The sequence below is a fragment of the Anabas testudineus genome, chromosome 17 (genome assembly GCF_900324465.2).
Source record: "Anabas testudineus chromosome 17, fAnaTes1.2, whole genome shotgun sequence".
In the NCBI taxonomy this organism is placed as follows: Eukaryota; Metazoa; Chordata; class Actinopteri; order Anabantiformes; family Anabantidae; genus Anabas; species Anabas testudineus.
The window spans coordinates 12,332,609-12,348,458 of record NC_046626.1 but is presented as its reverse complement, the minus strand read 5'-3'; the positions used below and the strand labels follow the sequence as shown (position 1 = coordinate 12,348,458).

General features: G+C 41.7%; 1 protein-coding gene across 5 annotated transcripts in view; it reads left to right on the top strand.

The window, feature by feature from the left end:
* The window catches only part of LOC113171965 (zinc finger protein 521), an 87,044-nt gene that overhangs the window by 2,037 nt on the left and 69,157 nt on the right, over positions 1 to 15,850 (top strand). For 3 of the 5 annotated variants that reach the window (XM_026374712.2, XM_026374711.1, XM_026374709.1), the window contains exons 2-3: positions 5,790 to 5,846; positions 12,971 to 13,171. Coding sequence is in view for 3 of the 5 variants with exons in the window: in XM_026374711.1 (XP_026230496.1) it covers positions 5,790 to 5,846; positions 12,971 to 13,171 (258 nt within the window). In the remaining 2 variants the exon portion in view is untranslated. The remainder of the gene's footprint in view (positions 1 to 5,789; positions 5,847 to 12,970; positions 13,172 to 15,850) is intronic. The other 2 variants (XM_026374713.2, XM_026374710.1) reach the window with 1 other exon arrangement.

Genomic DNA, 15,850 nt, shown 5'->3' with positions numbered 1-15,850 from the left:
GTGCATGCACATCTTAAAATTGTCACATTCTGCTCCCAGACCTGCGCAGCTCTGTTCACAGTAAACAGCTGTATACATAGATTTCCTATTTTCTCAGCCTAGATTGGCATTGACTGTTTTTTTTGTTAGTTGGTGTGACATTTGCTATCCTCAAAAGACACATCACTTACATATAATCGTCTCCTGCCTGCATGCCTACATGCTACAAGTGTGTGTGTGAGTGTGTGTGTGTGTGTGTGTGAGCATTCAGGGGAACATCTGTTAAGATTTGTGTACATCTATGTGTTCGACAGAGAGGGATAGAGAGGGAAGCAAATCAGTATGGAAATTAAGTCAGAGCGATGACATTGTTTGTTTTGTGATTGTCACTAAAATTCAAATTAGGAAAAATGCGGCACACAAAACACCCGACTTTTATGTCTTTATTCTGACTACTCAAGTGGAGCAGCAATGCAGATACGTCATAGATATTTCCCTGTTTTGGATCAGACCCAAGGAAGGCCAGGCAGATGTTATTTATTGTTCTTTGTCTATCTCTTTCCTCGGGGACAGAGATACACTTATACAGATGTCCACAATAACTTGTCTTTGTTTTTAAATAGTTGCTTGACATAGTATTTTTCCACTAGTGTTTGTACAAGTTAGTATTAGTCGTTCTATTTGTAGAAGTTTAAATATTTTTAACCCACGCATGTTGTCTTTTCATTAGTTTCTCTGTGTTTGGAAATGTGTCTTCATGTGCATGCGTGTGTGTGTGTGTGTGTGTGTGTGTGTGCGTCTGCGTGAAATGTATGTCTTCGTGCACAGAGTGGTCTTGCAGAGTTCAGGTTTCACTTTTATAGGTTGTCTTCTGCTGTGGTCAATGTGGATGTTTATTTATTTTTTTTTATTCTTTTGCATAGAAAGAACAATTTGTTCTGCGAAAAGGAAAATAGAGATGCAGATGGAACAAGGAGGCAAGGTAGAGCCCGGCATCATGTGCGATGCCTGAGACGCTGGTACCGATAATACGGAGCGTATGTAGAGGAGATGAGAAAATAATGCTGTGACAGTTGGCACTTTTTCTCCCTTGTGCACCCCAACACGCACACCCACTTCCTCAGTATTGGCTGCTTCTGGGAGTCAGAGGTTATGTTTTTGGTCCCTACGAGGAAAAGGGCAACATTACAAGTCCCGTTTCAATTAAGTCTGAGAGACAGATCCGGCTACGTTATTGCTTGGGGGAATAAATGGCACAGGACGAGACCATACATCATTCGCTTATATGCAAACACTTCACCCCAGCAACTGACATTTACTCAATCCTGAGCCTTCTACATTTCTCAACTGTAGGCATATTGTAATTTTGTTTTGATGTGCGGAGGTCAGCACATTGCCTCAGTCAGCGAGGAGCAGCAAGGAAGGAGGATCTCACTCCAAATCCTGCATGTAGTGTGTGATGACTGCCACGTTGCCTGTCCTACAGCACTTCCTGAATAACGTGAGGCTGGATTGATATATTCACTTGAAGCGTAAATGACACTCTCAAGCCTCAGTTCTGATGTGTTTATTGGCTGAGGAGGAAGTTTCCAGGTCTGTCATCAGCATATATAAATATATTTTCTGCGCCATTTGCTTTAAGTGTAGCAGTTGTCACGAAATCAGCACTGTCTCAGGTGCACGTTAAATATTTGATGTTTTTTGAGGAGCTGAAATTTGTCGTCACGTGATTGAAAAGTCTAGCTTGCCATGACGTGAAAGGAAAAATTAATTTACGCAGTAAGACATATTAAAAACAGACATAATAATATTATCTATAACTAGTGAAATGAGATATGAACAACATTTTTATTTCTCCTCTTCTCAGGTAACTGCGACTGCTGCAGAAATTTGACCTATCAAAGAAAACAAAACATTTTTTTTAATCCACATTTGTCATAATTTGAAGCCTTTCTTTTCTTTTCGGAGAAAAGAAACTCGACCATCTATGTTATGCCCAAAGATGCATAACCACTACCTCTTTAAGTCCTGATGAACATAGATCTGTGTGACAAAAATAGTGTGACAAAAGTAATTTTTGTCAGAAAAAACTCCTCTAAAACTAATTTGGCTCTGTATTTTAAATATGTATATGTCTAATCTTGAATATAATAATGGCCTCTCCTTAATTTGTACAGTTAAAAGTGCATAGTGTGTTCCTCTCTTTTTTTTTTCTCCCGTCTTTTAACGGTTGCGTCATTCTTACTTTATAGGAAGCTGCAGTATTCTGCTCACAATTAATGATCTGTGGCATAACACCCATTAACACTTTTCTAATGTGACACAAAAATATGGTTAGTATTATCATTAAGGAAATTATGATGGAGCCGTGGAAAAATCCCATTAGCACGGCTGTCAGTGCTCTTGACATGCAGCTCAGTGTGTTGGACTGGGTGTCACGGGAGCTGGCCGATATCTCTTCTTATTCCATGGCATGTGTCTCTCTTCTTGTCATGGATTGTCTGCCACATGGTGATTCAGAGACAATGATTGATTTCCACCAGTGCTGCAAATGAAATGATATGTCGCCGGGGTTTATTTGCATGTGTCTCATTTGCCGGTATGAATAGCATTAATAGGTTTTTTTATCAGCTAAATTTGCAATAATTTCATAATGGGATTATTGATCCATGACATTTTATATTGCCACTAGACGAATTAGATTTTTAACATTTTTTGAATAAGTGTTTATATGATTTGCTTACAGTAAATAGGCATATATGAAGGGTTACAAATATTATGCAACGTGATTAACATGCTCCTCTATTGCAAATTATTTATGACACTAATCACCAGTTCAAATAATGCTCATTAAGAAAGTTATTCATGTGCAGTGTGTGTCCTGCTCCCTCCCTTCCCAGCCCTAATTGAGGAGGGTTGACCTCTTGACCTGAGCTAAATTGAGTTGTAGTCCCTGTGGCGAGCGTCTCCTTCCCGGTCAGTCAGGGCGGATTACACAGCCATTGTGTTCGACACTGTATCGTCCAAGCTGGCTGTAACCAAGCAGATGAGTCACGCATATCCAGGAACACACTCAGGGCTTTTTTTTTTTTTTTTCCCTGTCTGAGAAGTGCTGCGAGATACCAATACACATACACATACACAAATATATTGCAATTCTAGTATGAAAAAAAACATACAGTAGAGTATATACACACTCGTGTGTGAACACACACACTCCTCTACTGTAGTCTCGTACTCTTACTCAGCAGGAATTCATTTGATGGATTAGGAGAGGTCCAAGCTGCTGAGAGTGTGTCATGTTTTGCTTATTCGTGTCTATTAAATCATTAGTTTTTTCGTGGTCGTGATATTTTATGGTCGGCGCATGTGGTGATCAATCTGTTTTGTAAATTTCTTTTTCTTTGGGGTTGTTTTTTGTGGTTTGTGCTTTGTTTTTTTTTTGTTTTTTTTTGCTGCTGCTTGTTTTGCTCGCCTATCTGTAGAAAATTAATTCATCCCTAAAAAGGAAATGATTTGTCTTGGGGATTGTCACTCACACTTTAATGACAGTTACTTTACATTCATTTTTGTGTGTGGCCAGTGTGTTAATTAGTGGCCTTTAATACTGTGCCACTTGTTGTGGGATTATGTTTTTCCTGCTCCGCATTTTGAAAATCAAAGGAGCAGCGCTGAAATGGTCCCATGTGTGTTTGGTATTGTACCAACAGAACCTAGCAGCATGATTACCGTTTGTCACCGACTGAGTGATACACTGTACCTTGTCAAACATTAATTAACTGATAGCAGTGATGCATTAACAGCAGCGTGGGCTGACTTGTATTCAGTTGAAGTTATAGCCATTATGAGGTGATCATGAGCTTTAGAGTATATTAATTAAAACTGTCCAGCTATTTGTATTTGTACTGTGTCAAGATTGTTGATCAAATGTCCAGCTAGTGTGAAACATCACAGGAGCTCGCCCTTACTTGACAGCTCACCCTCTATGATCACTCCTGGCTGGCTATTAATTATCTACAAGACAGGTGCAAATGAGAAACGAATTTGCACTGTGATGGAAGTTGTTTACTTTAAATGACAAAACTTTTAATAAGTTCACAGTGGTGACAAATCATCACAAACTGCTGTTATGTTTAAGTTCTTATGGCATCACAAAACTGAATTTTCTGCCTGAACTCCTTTATCTCACCAACTGGGTCGGTAATCAACACAAAAACTCCAGCTCCCACCACCATTCTCTGATAGAACCGTGGGGGATTTATTAGGACCCCCTATCTAAAGCCCATTTAAATGATCCTAGATGCAAGGCACTCAACAGTGCTGGAGAAACTCATTAAACTCTCAGGGCGTCAGTCACTAAGGCCTTCTTTAACGGGACAAGGTTTCTGTGTTGGCTGGTGGCGCTGAGGGATACGCCTCCATGGTGTCCAACTATGTGTATTCCATCACTTTTAATTGATTTAGCTAATTAATTGCAAAGCCCATGACCATGCATTTAGCATATCTTCCGTGTAGATTGATTATAAATGTAAATGAGGGCAATATTTTAATAAATACTGACATTTCCGTACAAAGTTTGTTATGAATAAAAGCTTCGTTCCTTGGGAATTCAGTTTCGGCCGGACAAGGCCTGACAGTGAAACATAGTTACGCCGTCATTTGCCGTCTTCATAAGAAAAAGCTCAACACTTTCCTCTTCATTTTTCAAGGTTTGACACCCTGCTTGACACTGACTCTTACTCCCCTGAGGGAAAGGCTTCTGCCACCATAGGATCCTGCCTTAATTATGCAAAGTACAGGATATTTTGTGCGATTTTAAAAGTGCGCCAGTTTCTGCTTTGGCAGTCACTGCCACACTCTCCTACTGGGAGGTCCTGTCAGACTCCCCCTTCCTCTTTACCCAGGAAAATGAAAGACTAGAAAGAAAAGACATAATGGAGAATGCATTTCAACTGCAGGGGTGGAACGCAGAGGCGTAAGAAGTCCTTAGTGAGACCCTCATTTTACATGGAACAGGTGGGAGACTCTTTTGTTCTCTTCCCGCTGTTAAAATCCATTTCATTTCTTGTACTTGACATGCCACAAGGAACTCTCACCAGTTCCAAAAAGGCTCCAATTTAAAAGGTTCCTACCTTTTACTAAACAGAAGTCGTGTTTTTCAAGGCCAGTGCTGTTGTCAAAAAGTCAAAAGTGGTTTAGTTGCCATGCGCCTAATGAGCGGATGTGAGTGCCCATCAAGCCATCACTATTTTGTCAGCCGCCCTGTTAAAAAGCAAATGCACTTTGCAGCTGCGTTAGCTGTTATGACAGGTAGCGTGAATATAGATTTTACAAAATATACAGTTTTGTCTTCATTTAGGTTCGGATCACATTCAGCTTTAAGGCCTATATTTATTCTGCGATCTACAAATCTTCTCTTTGATGCCCACCTAATCTAACTAACCACGGCAGTTTACAAGCGTGCTACTAATGCAGTCATCAAGGTGTTTTTTACTTGGTCACTGTTGATGTTAGGAGGGCATTTCATGGGAGACGTTCATAATTTATCACGTCATTACCCAGTCCAATATGTTATTTACGTGGGTGGCTGTTTGCCTTGTTGCCAAATCTCATACATATGAAAGGCTTGCATGGATTCCCAAACCACAGGTTGAGCTGTCGAAAGCTGTTGAAATCTCCTGGAGTTTCCATACAGAAAATCTCAATAGTAAATAATAAAAAAGAAGGAAATCTCGATGTGCCTAACTTGTTTTTCACTGTTAACTGTTTCTTTCCCTCTTTTTTTTCTCCCCTTTCTCTTTTTCTGGCAGTAGAAGACAATGTGACAGAAGACCAGCACAGTCCTGGGCAGACTGCCATTCCAAGCGGTAATGCTCCAATTCATATTTCATCAGTTTCAGCTGGAAAGTGGATCATGTGTCTGTGTGTGTTTCCTGTTTTTGAGGTTTTCATACTACAAACGGCGACGTTGCAAAGGGTTTTAGTAAGAGAAGGGTCGAGCAACGCAGCTCCTGTTTGCATGTTTGTGTGCATGCAAGCATGCAGGTGTGCTCATAACTGTCCTTGTGTTTCTGTGTGTTCCTGCCGTTTTTTTAGTCTCTTTGTTTCCCAACCTTCTGTATGATGTAGAATAGAGCTACCCAGATGAATGTGTCCTGTCTCCACGCGTGCCATTCACAGTGGCCCTCCAGGAACAGAGCGGTAATTCAGGTCAGGCTAGCAGAAAGCCCCCTATGAATGAAGCCTGCTCCTGATGCACCACACTGTATATTTTCATTTCATTTGTCTCTGGTAAAGGTTAAGTCTCAGGCGTGGTTATTTTAAACCCGATATGGATGGTTTTGCCCAGCAGGCTGGGGACCCTGGGTTCTCCTAGGCTGCCACATTAGTCCAGCATTTACCCATAGCTTTCTGAGTGCTCCTGTGAGAAATAGAGGAGCTGCATGCACCACTACAATAGATTCCACATTTTCTCAGCAGCTTATGACTACAGCACGATTTTTTTAATTTAATCTCACCGCAAACTTACGCTTTAGTGTCTGGCAGGTATTTAAAAAAAGAATTTCATATTCCTAATCTATACCATATTTAAACAAAAGTATTCTGCTGCAAAGTAAATGCAGTATCACTCATCTCATGTTTTCAGTTTTCTCTCCTGCTCTTGAGCTGATCGGGAATGTCAGAGAAGTTTTTTGTTCGAATTTTGAGCACCTCTGAAAAAAAAAAAAAAAAAAGCAGAACAATATCTATCCGCTGCTGTGTTAATGTGTATTGATAGTTATGTGTGGGTGGTTCTGTGGAAAGAAACTGCCTTCTTAGCCCATCTAACCCCAGCTCAAGGGATGAGGAACTGGGCATAAGAGGCAGACTCGCCTCTGAGACCTCCTGTCATCCAGAGCCAAACCAGAGCTAATGAGTGTGCCTGATTACAACGACCCCCTCAGATACACGAATCTCCCCTCGCCCCATCCCTCCACCACCTCTATCTCCAGACTGAGGGGAGACAGCCACCACATGATCGATGTCTGCCTGTGGAGAAATCAGGAGGGCGCACAAATTAATTTCTCACTTTCCTCATTTGACTTCGTCTGACTGATTTATTTTTTAACCCCCTCTCAGGATGCAGCTCAGCGAACGGTCAATGAGAAAAAAAAAAGCTGTTTGTGACGGTAAACTTTTAAAAATTGTGTAAGATTTCTCCCGACGTTTGCCAATATGCCATCGCAACCTTTTTAAATGTTTAATAGCCGTTTGTGTGTCACAAGGTCTTTGTGGTAGCGGCGGTAATTCATCCTTATGGTTAAAACACTGCCCAAACAAGTCTTTTTAATGCCAATTTGAAAAGCAGTGCAAAAGCTTACCTGCTTTTCATGCATTTGCCACTTTGACGGACACGGCCACAATAGCCATTAGACTCCTGACAAGCTAAGGGCTTAATCAGACATGGTGTCAAGATCTGCCTCATAAGTAGACCCCCAGTTGCGCTCTTCTATGACTCCGCAAGCATTCTGCAGGCCCTGCATCCTGTTTCTCATTCATGTTTGATATGTAGCAAAGGCAAAGGAGAAATGCTAACAAAAGAGGCCCTCTACAAGATAGACAGTATTATGCATAGTATAGAGGGGCAGAAACAGTGTGATATCTGAGATTTAATGAGGCAGTGCGCTTTTTTACCCAGAGAGTGTCGAGTAGGCTTAAGATCTGCAGCTTGGCTTTACCACTGCGCTGCCTGTGTGTAATTATAGCCACATGCTCCATGCTTTTTCTTCTCTCTTATGTATACATCCCTTTCTTTTTTCTTTCTTTTCTTTTTTGTTCTCGGCTATGTCAGATTGAGGGTGTTTTTTGGAAGAGGGTGCGAGCTTTGTCAAAGTGAAGTGGACTGAGGCTTATAGAAGTGTTTGAGAGATCTGAAGAGGTGTCTGGGCGGCCATAGTGTAGAGCAGTGTAGCGTACTGGCGCGGCGCCTTAGACTCCGACTCTGGCTGAGGCTACCCACAGATCAATGTACTGCAGGGCTCGCTACAGCAGGAAGAGGAAAGGACTCTTTCACTCCACCACTTCAGAAAATCATATTCTCTATTATTCATTTCCTTTGATGTTTTACTGCACTAATGGCATAGCAAGGCGCTCCGTTCAATATTATCACTCCCTGTGAGAGCGCAAGTGAGACGGGGTGAGGGAGAAAAGAGAGCATTTGGTATGTTCAAATGTTGTTTCTCATTCAGCTGCTTTGATTTCCATTCTTCTTTGGAAGCTCGTTTTTTTTTTTTTTCTTGCAGATATTTTAATGGTATGACACAGTCTGCACACCTGTGATTACATGTGCCGCCTCCTTTATGTTGAGTTTCCTGTGTTGTCTTCATTGTTTGTCCTTACTCCTCCTGTAATAGTTTGGCACATTTCGCCCTTATCTTTATCTCAGCATGCATCATAAAATTTTCATAAGTATAACACCTTTTAATTTTTATATAACAATGTAACAAGGTGGGAAAAATGTGTGCATCACTTTGTGCTTGTAATGTGTTTAGCCTCTTAAGAGAAATGGCTTTTGACAAACATCTCTGCTAATCTACTTTCAAATGCATCAAAATATTAAATAGAAATGAGTTTTTAATGTGATTCACCGGGACTGATAGATAAATCGAATTGCATGCACCGACCATATGAACGCATACTCGCGCGCCCCCCCCTCCCCCTCCCATGCAAATTCTTGTTGATTGTTAACAAATTGGGAAGTGCCAGGCTCACAGCCTCATTGTCGGATCATGACATTCTTTAATGATGGGGGATCATTGGATGTGATGGTCCAAGTAGAGAGTCCCAAATCCCATCCACACAGAGGAGGATACACTTGGAGGCACATGTGGCATTAGAATGTAGTGTGACCTATATATGGCGGGTGCTCGGCAAAAGTTTTAGATTTTTAAATAATGAGGTGCCGGCAACCGTGTGAAGGTTATTCAATCTTAATGTCCTCCTATTTCTGACAGCCTCCCTCACTCTGATAAAGGAGCGTACTCACCTTTGATCAGGCCCGCCGACATGTGTCTACAGAAGCTGCTCGCTGGTTAAAATAAATTCTTAATTTGAACTTGGGGGTGGGTTGCCAGAGAGGGGGTATCACAGGATCAGGATCTCTGGGAAGTGAGATGGGAAGGAGATGGGTGAGCTGGTAATGATGTTTTTGACACCAAGGTCTGACATTGCACAAAGAAAGACTCGGGTTAAACCTTGATGCAACTAGACAAACTGGATCTACAGGCAGGCAATAGCATAGCCCTCGATGATTTCACAGTTTTTGTGTTCAGTGCTTTGGGGCCGGAAAGGAATGAATTTCTTATTAAAATACTGGAATCCATTACATGTTGCATTTCAAAAATTCAGTGTTTTATCTTCAAGTTTAGGGTTAGATATAAAATCACGAGTGAAGTCAAACCGATTGCTAATTGTGAGAATCAACATTTTACGCTCAGGCATTACAACTTGAGTATTTCTGCCATTCCCACTATCCCTGTGGTCAGGGTCTCCACTGGTGTCAGTGTGTGGGCTAGACAGTGGGGGGTGAGTGTAGGCTTCCCTGCTAGGGACCACAGGTCCCTGGTGGGGTTAATGGAGAAGAGAGCAGAATATCAATTAAAAGGTTATAAATATTTAAGAGCAGAAATACTCAATAATATAAGGGTGGGGGGTCCAGGGGACTCTTCAACTCACAAGATGAAAGTTGTGGCATGATAAATGTCACTAGGCACCATGAGAGACAAGAGTGTGTATGATGGATGGACTCAAACTCAGACAGATATTACATGGCTCTAAAGATGTCAATCACCATTCAGATTTTTACATATTATCAGTGCAGTATTAATGTGCTTTAGGACCATAAAGAGTAAAAATTCATACTTGAAATACCTCAGTCAGATTTTCATTAGATTCCCTACATGAATAATTTCTCTGTTCAAGTTACGATCATCATACTTGAGCTGACCTTATCAGAATATGGATCCGTGGTCAATGTAGCTTCCCTCTTGTCTTTGCCAACATTGTGAAGCTGATTAATAGAATTAACAAGGGTGTTAGGCATGATAAAAAAAATAATAACTCTACCTATTTTCCTCATATGACTGTCAACCATTCCAAGCATGCTAGTATTGATCTGCTGTTCAGCCGGTAGAGACTGGTAGAAGAGGATGTCCTGATCTGATGGATTACTATATGAGGCCCAGAGGCACAGGAACCTCAGCATTGACGTGGCTCTTTAATTCCAGGGATGGACGTGACCTTGTCATGTCAAGCCCCCCCACCGTCACTCTACCAACCACCCCACAGACATGTAGCAGTTTGCACTTTCAGTGCCACATCACAGTGGCGCACTGGATATGGAAATATGTTGACGTCAATGATAAACATTGAGGAAGCATTAAATATCATAGTGGTGCTGTTAACTATAACTTATATATATAGCAATATTTTATAAAACCGATGTAAAGCTTTCTTTTAAAAGAAATGTATACTTCTTTTAAGATAATTGTGTAAAAGTGAAAGAACTTAGTTGTCTGTTGTTTTATTTTGAAAATGAAAGCATTTTCAGAATACGTGTGATCCAAATCTAAATCCATGTTAACTTGCTTTTAGACTAACCAATATGTTACATGATATCTTGTTATTATAACAAGAATGAATGCAGCCAATATCATCGAGACACTGTAGCCTGCTATAAAATGTAACTGTGGCACGAGGCCTTATTTCCTATTTCTTAGCATCGTACATGTGTCCTGTTCTAGCTTACTAGTCAAAACTGGTTAATAAATGACCACTGCCAAAACACCTGGAGAAAACTGAGAGAGCAGACTCAAAAATGACTGCATGCATGATGGAGAGTGCATGCTCAAATCTAATTCTGTTCTCTCTGACAAACCACCACCTGCATGTTCTCAAATGTTGATTTGCAGACACTCGAAATTCTTTTTTTTTTTTTTTTGCTCCCTCAAACCTTTTGTTGCAGATGTACTTTCGTATGCCGGTGATCGTGCAGCTCAACCAAAAGTACTCTTTACGTTTTAAGACATTTGTTTCCCAGTTTCTTTGAATATTTTTTTATTTGGTTGTTACTGTAGATCAGTTACCTTTGAAACATAAAAACATAGCATAAGAAACTGAGAAATGTATTTTTATTTGATAAAATAATACAAAACATGCTTAAATGTAGTCATCAGTTTTTTATACTCTGACAGGACTGAGCTGGAATATTACAGAAATTAATGATTCATAAAGGCCGTTGGAAAAAAATATCAAAGTCTTAACCTCCTCCACAGGCACCCTGTAAAAAAAAAGACACAAAGTGTTCACATTTTAGTGCATATTGTGAATTCTGCGTCTGTGTGTGTGGATGAATCATAAGTCTATATTGTGTGGCTTTTGGCCTCAGTCAGAAGTGTTTCCCCCAGAGCAAGAAAGGCCTGCATCTGTGAGGATTGGGTTGGGATTTTCATTTTCTTGAAACACCTTCTGTTCTGTTCTGCATGGTCCCACTGGGGACCACAGTGCTGATATTTTTAGAGGGCATGTTCCGAGAGCCTCAGTCGCCAAGAGGGAAGGACAATGGAGGGTGTGATGTTACATCAATACTTGGCGCAAGTGGGGGAAAGGAAAAAATCCTGGGTGGCCTTGATGAGTTCTGGAACGTCTTTCCTCGAGGAATTTCACAGTTTAAGAGCACCCTACAGAAGGAGAACTTAAAATGGCCGCCCATGTGTATATACACCCAATTGCTGTACATGTACACCCCCACCTGCGCACATCGGTGCCACACACTCCTAGTCCTCAGGCACAGTTAACTGTGTGCTAGGTGAAAAAACAAGCTTCCTCCTAACGTTCCCCTCTGGAGTTTCATGACAAGCTGAGGAACACTCACATCAGTGGGGTTTTAAAATGGCTGCCACTGAAGTGCAGGGGCTCTTCTCCCCCACAAAGCCTTAACCAGGGTGACATGATTGTTTGATTGTAAGTATGGCTTTTTAATCAGTCTCATTGTGGAGTGTAATGGTCACAGCATGGGGAGAAAGAGAGCTGTAGGCCGGGGCTGCTGGTTTATAAGATGCTGTTGCAAACCAGATTTGCTGTACTAAGCTTCTGACTGAAGATGTTTATGGTGTGCTGTGAGTGAACAATGTACGGCTTGATTTGTTGTTGGAATATTTCAGAATCACATCACAGGAACTTCAGATTAGACTGATATTTTGATAGATGGTTCCTAGTCCTAGTTCAGGGGAGTCAGTCGCCCACCCCTGGCACTGCTGCTGCACAAAGCCAACAAGAGACAAAACTGCAGATGGATTGAAGAATATTGATGTACGCGACCCGCGGCTGCCTGCGAGCAAGGCTGAATAATTTAGGGAAGTGTGTCGTGACGACAGCCTAACACACACCAATCTCAGTTTTGTGCGACTTACTGTGCTTTGCTCCATACATCCAAAGACCTGGCCTAGATGTCTGGATAATATGGCAAGGTCTGTCTCTTTTGATAGACACTGACTGATGCAATTCAGCACTCAATGGTGGAATTTCATATTTCTTTGGTCCAGCCAAAACTACAATCCAGGATTTATTAACTACACATATTCCCATCAGTCTAGTTTCATATACTGAAGTTTTGCTTGGGTGAAGCAGGGCAAACACAACGTAAAACCATTTCTAATAACAGAAGTGTGTGTATGTGTGTGATAGATTTGTGTGTGTGAGCACTGTGCCACCTTGTCTGTGTGTGCCTCTATATCTCTCACCCTCACCTGCCCAACAGTTCTGTTATGGCATGAGTGGTTGAGTTACAGAGGCCCAAATTGAACCTGCATTTTTATTACAGCTTTTATTATTGTTTTTATTAAATCCAGAGTCTAGAAATCCATTTTATTGTCACCCAGAGGAAGCTGTTGTACCTCACTGTGTGGGTCACCCTCCTGACTATGTGGTGCTGTCATTTCCTGTGGCTCGGCAGATCCAGAGTGCGCCCTCGAGAGGGCGGCGGAGGATGGTGAGACCGGGCGTCTGAGGAAGAGGCTGCTCTCTCCAGAGGAAGGAGAGGAGGGAGAGGAGGAGGACGAGGAGCCTGCGCTGCACAGCTGCGACAGCTGCCGGCAGGTGTTCGAGTCGCTGAGCGATCTCACCGAACACAAGATTAATCAATGCCAGCTGACAGGTAAACAACGTTCAGCCCACCGAGCCTCCCCTCCACTCTGCCACTCAGCTCTTCTCCCACTCCCACTCTCGCTCTATGCCTTCACCAGAGAATATGCCACACTACGTGTGTTAGTACACTGCACCAAGGGGAGCACAACACCAGACTACCAGTTTTCTTGGTAGATATCCAACAACACAGACATGCACAGGCCTCACACACAGCACATTTTTTAAACGTGCTGTACATCAATATCTACAGATGTGACATACAAATAGGCCTCCATGTGTCCTTATAATAGATCACTGTAGGCTACAACATGAGTATTTATAGGATGTGCATTGTGTCCTTGCCTGTTTTAGTGTACAGGGCTGTACTAATCTTAACATTTCACTAGAGTGTAACACGCAGCTATGAGGTCCCTCAGTAACCAGACCACCAACTGGAAACAGATCCTTGCTTCAGGAAAGTCCCTCAGCTGGTCCCAGTGCTAGCTAGCTGCAGTAGTCATATCTAGTGGGACTGAAAAAGAAGGATGCCATTGGCAGACTGTGTCATTGACCTGTTGATGGATGAATAGAGCTATAAATACCCTGACAAGGTGGCAGACAGAACTAATGATGTGAACTGGAGGTTTGCATGTGTTTCTCTTGGTCTTGCTGTCCTCCTTTACACATCCTGATGGGCAGCATTGAGAAAGAACATCTGACACACATTTTCCAATGTATGGGCACAGACCTTGTCTCTTCCCATCTTCAGAAACAGAACATTAACAGGCTAAACTGTAAAGATCCTGTTTCTGATGTAGAACATAAGCTACTGTATATTATTTCAAAGCAAATTCAATGCACTGTTAGAGAGGAAGGCAGCATAGTGTCCATCCTGTTTAAATTCAAGCACGGTTTGATTTCATATTTTGCAACCTACAATCAGCAAGCCACAAATTATAGGGTACATATCCCATGTGTTTTACAAAGACTTTCCATTAACTGTAGGACAGTCTCACAAACCATGTCTTGTTGGTTTCTTGTGTGCATTTTGTGTGTGTTTGTGTACATAAGTTTGCACATGAGCATTCTGTCATACTCCCACTAGTGTGACATGCATGTTCATTATAGGAGTGAATTTATGCATGCAGGATTGCTTGAACTGCACATGTACTTAAGATGTGTTTGTGTATACAAATTCAAACCAGCCAACTAAAGGTGCACTGTTCACTTTTACTTTACTGTCATCCAACAAAAGCATTCAGCTGTTTGAAGAAAACCATAAGTGCAGAACCTCCTGCTACAGTTTTTTTTCAATTCCATCAAGTCTATTTCAGAAACACAAAGAGCATTATTTAATAAATAAGGGGACATGCACTCACACAGCTCAAATTAAAAATTTGTTTTGTACTTGTATTTGGTGCAAGGAAATTGTCAGAAATGTTAGAAAAGTTGTGTATTTGATTCATGGGTAGGCCTTTTATGTTCAGCATTGTTGTAATGTGGTCATGACTGACTCAGCCATATTTTTCCTATAATTAAGTCTGGCTTTTATAAATGTCAATCTTACGGACAAATAACTCTTAATTGCTCAATGATGAAAAAAAACACAGTTTGGATAAGAGCCCCTGTGGAAACCAAACAAAAGAATCTAATTGCCATTAGGGTATTGTGATTGTGCAGAAACACTCTATTAGTATTCAAACACAGTGGGAGAAAAGAAACTTCTAGATGGCATACTAAGTACTTTGAATGTGTGTTTGTGTGTGTGTGTTTGTGTATTCTCTGGAATATGGTAGATTTCCTATGTGGCATTATGTAGACATCCATGACCAATTAATCTGCCTTACATCAAGTCTCTACTCACAGATGGATCCTTTATTAGAACCATTTTCTAATCAACCAACAGCACCTGCTAAACCCTCCATTTTTACAATTTCAAATGTTTTATTTTTGGTAAACAAATTGCAGAGCTTGACTGGAACCAATCCACATATGGAGATCCACTTGCTGTTTCCTAACTCAATTCAACTCGGCTTTTTCTCCCAGCTGATAACACAGCATATACAGTGTATTACCAGAAACAGATATCCCTTCATACACCCGCTATCTCACATGTTTGCTCTGGACCTCGTTATACTTTGCTTTCTATTTCTACAGTAAAAACACATTATTCGCAGTAGGAATGAGACTAAACAGACAAAATGACATCTAAACAGATTCTAGCTGCATGTTGACTACGCCCAATGGACAGAGAAAAAGAGAAAGATGTTACATGTCACTGCGATCAATGGCGGCCATTGTCTCCCCCCCGTCTGGCAGAGGTATAACGCCTTTCCATGCACTTAAGCCGTGACCACTGCAGTGCGCTAAGGGAGCGCATGGGTATGGATTGCCTCGTGTCCCCAATGCGATCGGTGCTATTGATCGTGCTAATGCTGGACTGCAGAGGAAGGCGAGAGCTTGAGAAAGGGAGCAAGGGAGAAGGAGGGAGATGGGGAGAGAGAAAGAGAAAGAGTGCTGCAGGAATGTGTCCCCAGGGAGCCTGTCTTGGGCTGGGGCAGGGTTTCAGGAATGCTCCCCAGGAGAGCCCAGTGAAGGCTAGGGCAGGGATGGAAGAATGCTCCTCTAGAGAGTTGAGAGTGGAGGCTGGCTGGGGCAGGGCTAGAGGAATGTTCCCCCAGAGCACCCCTTTAACACAGTGGCAGAAATG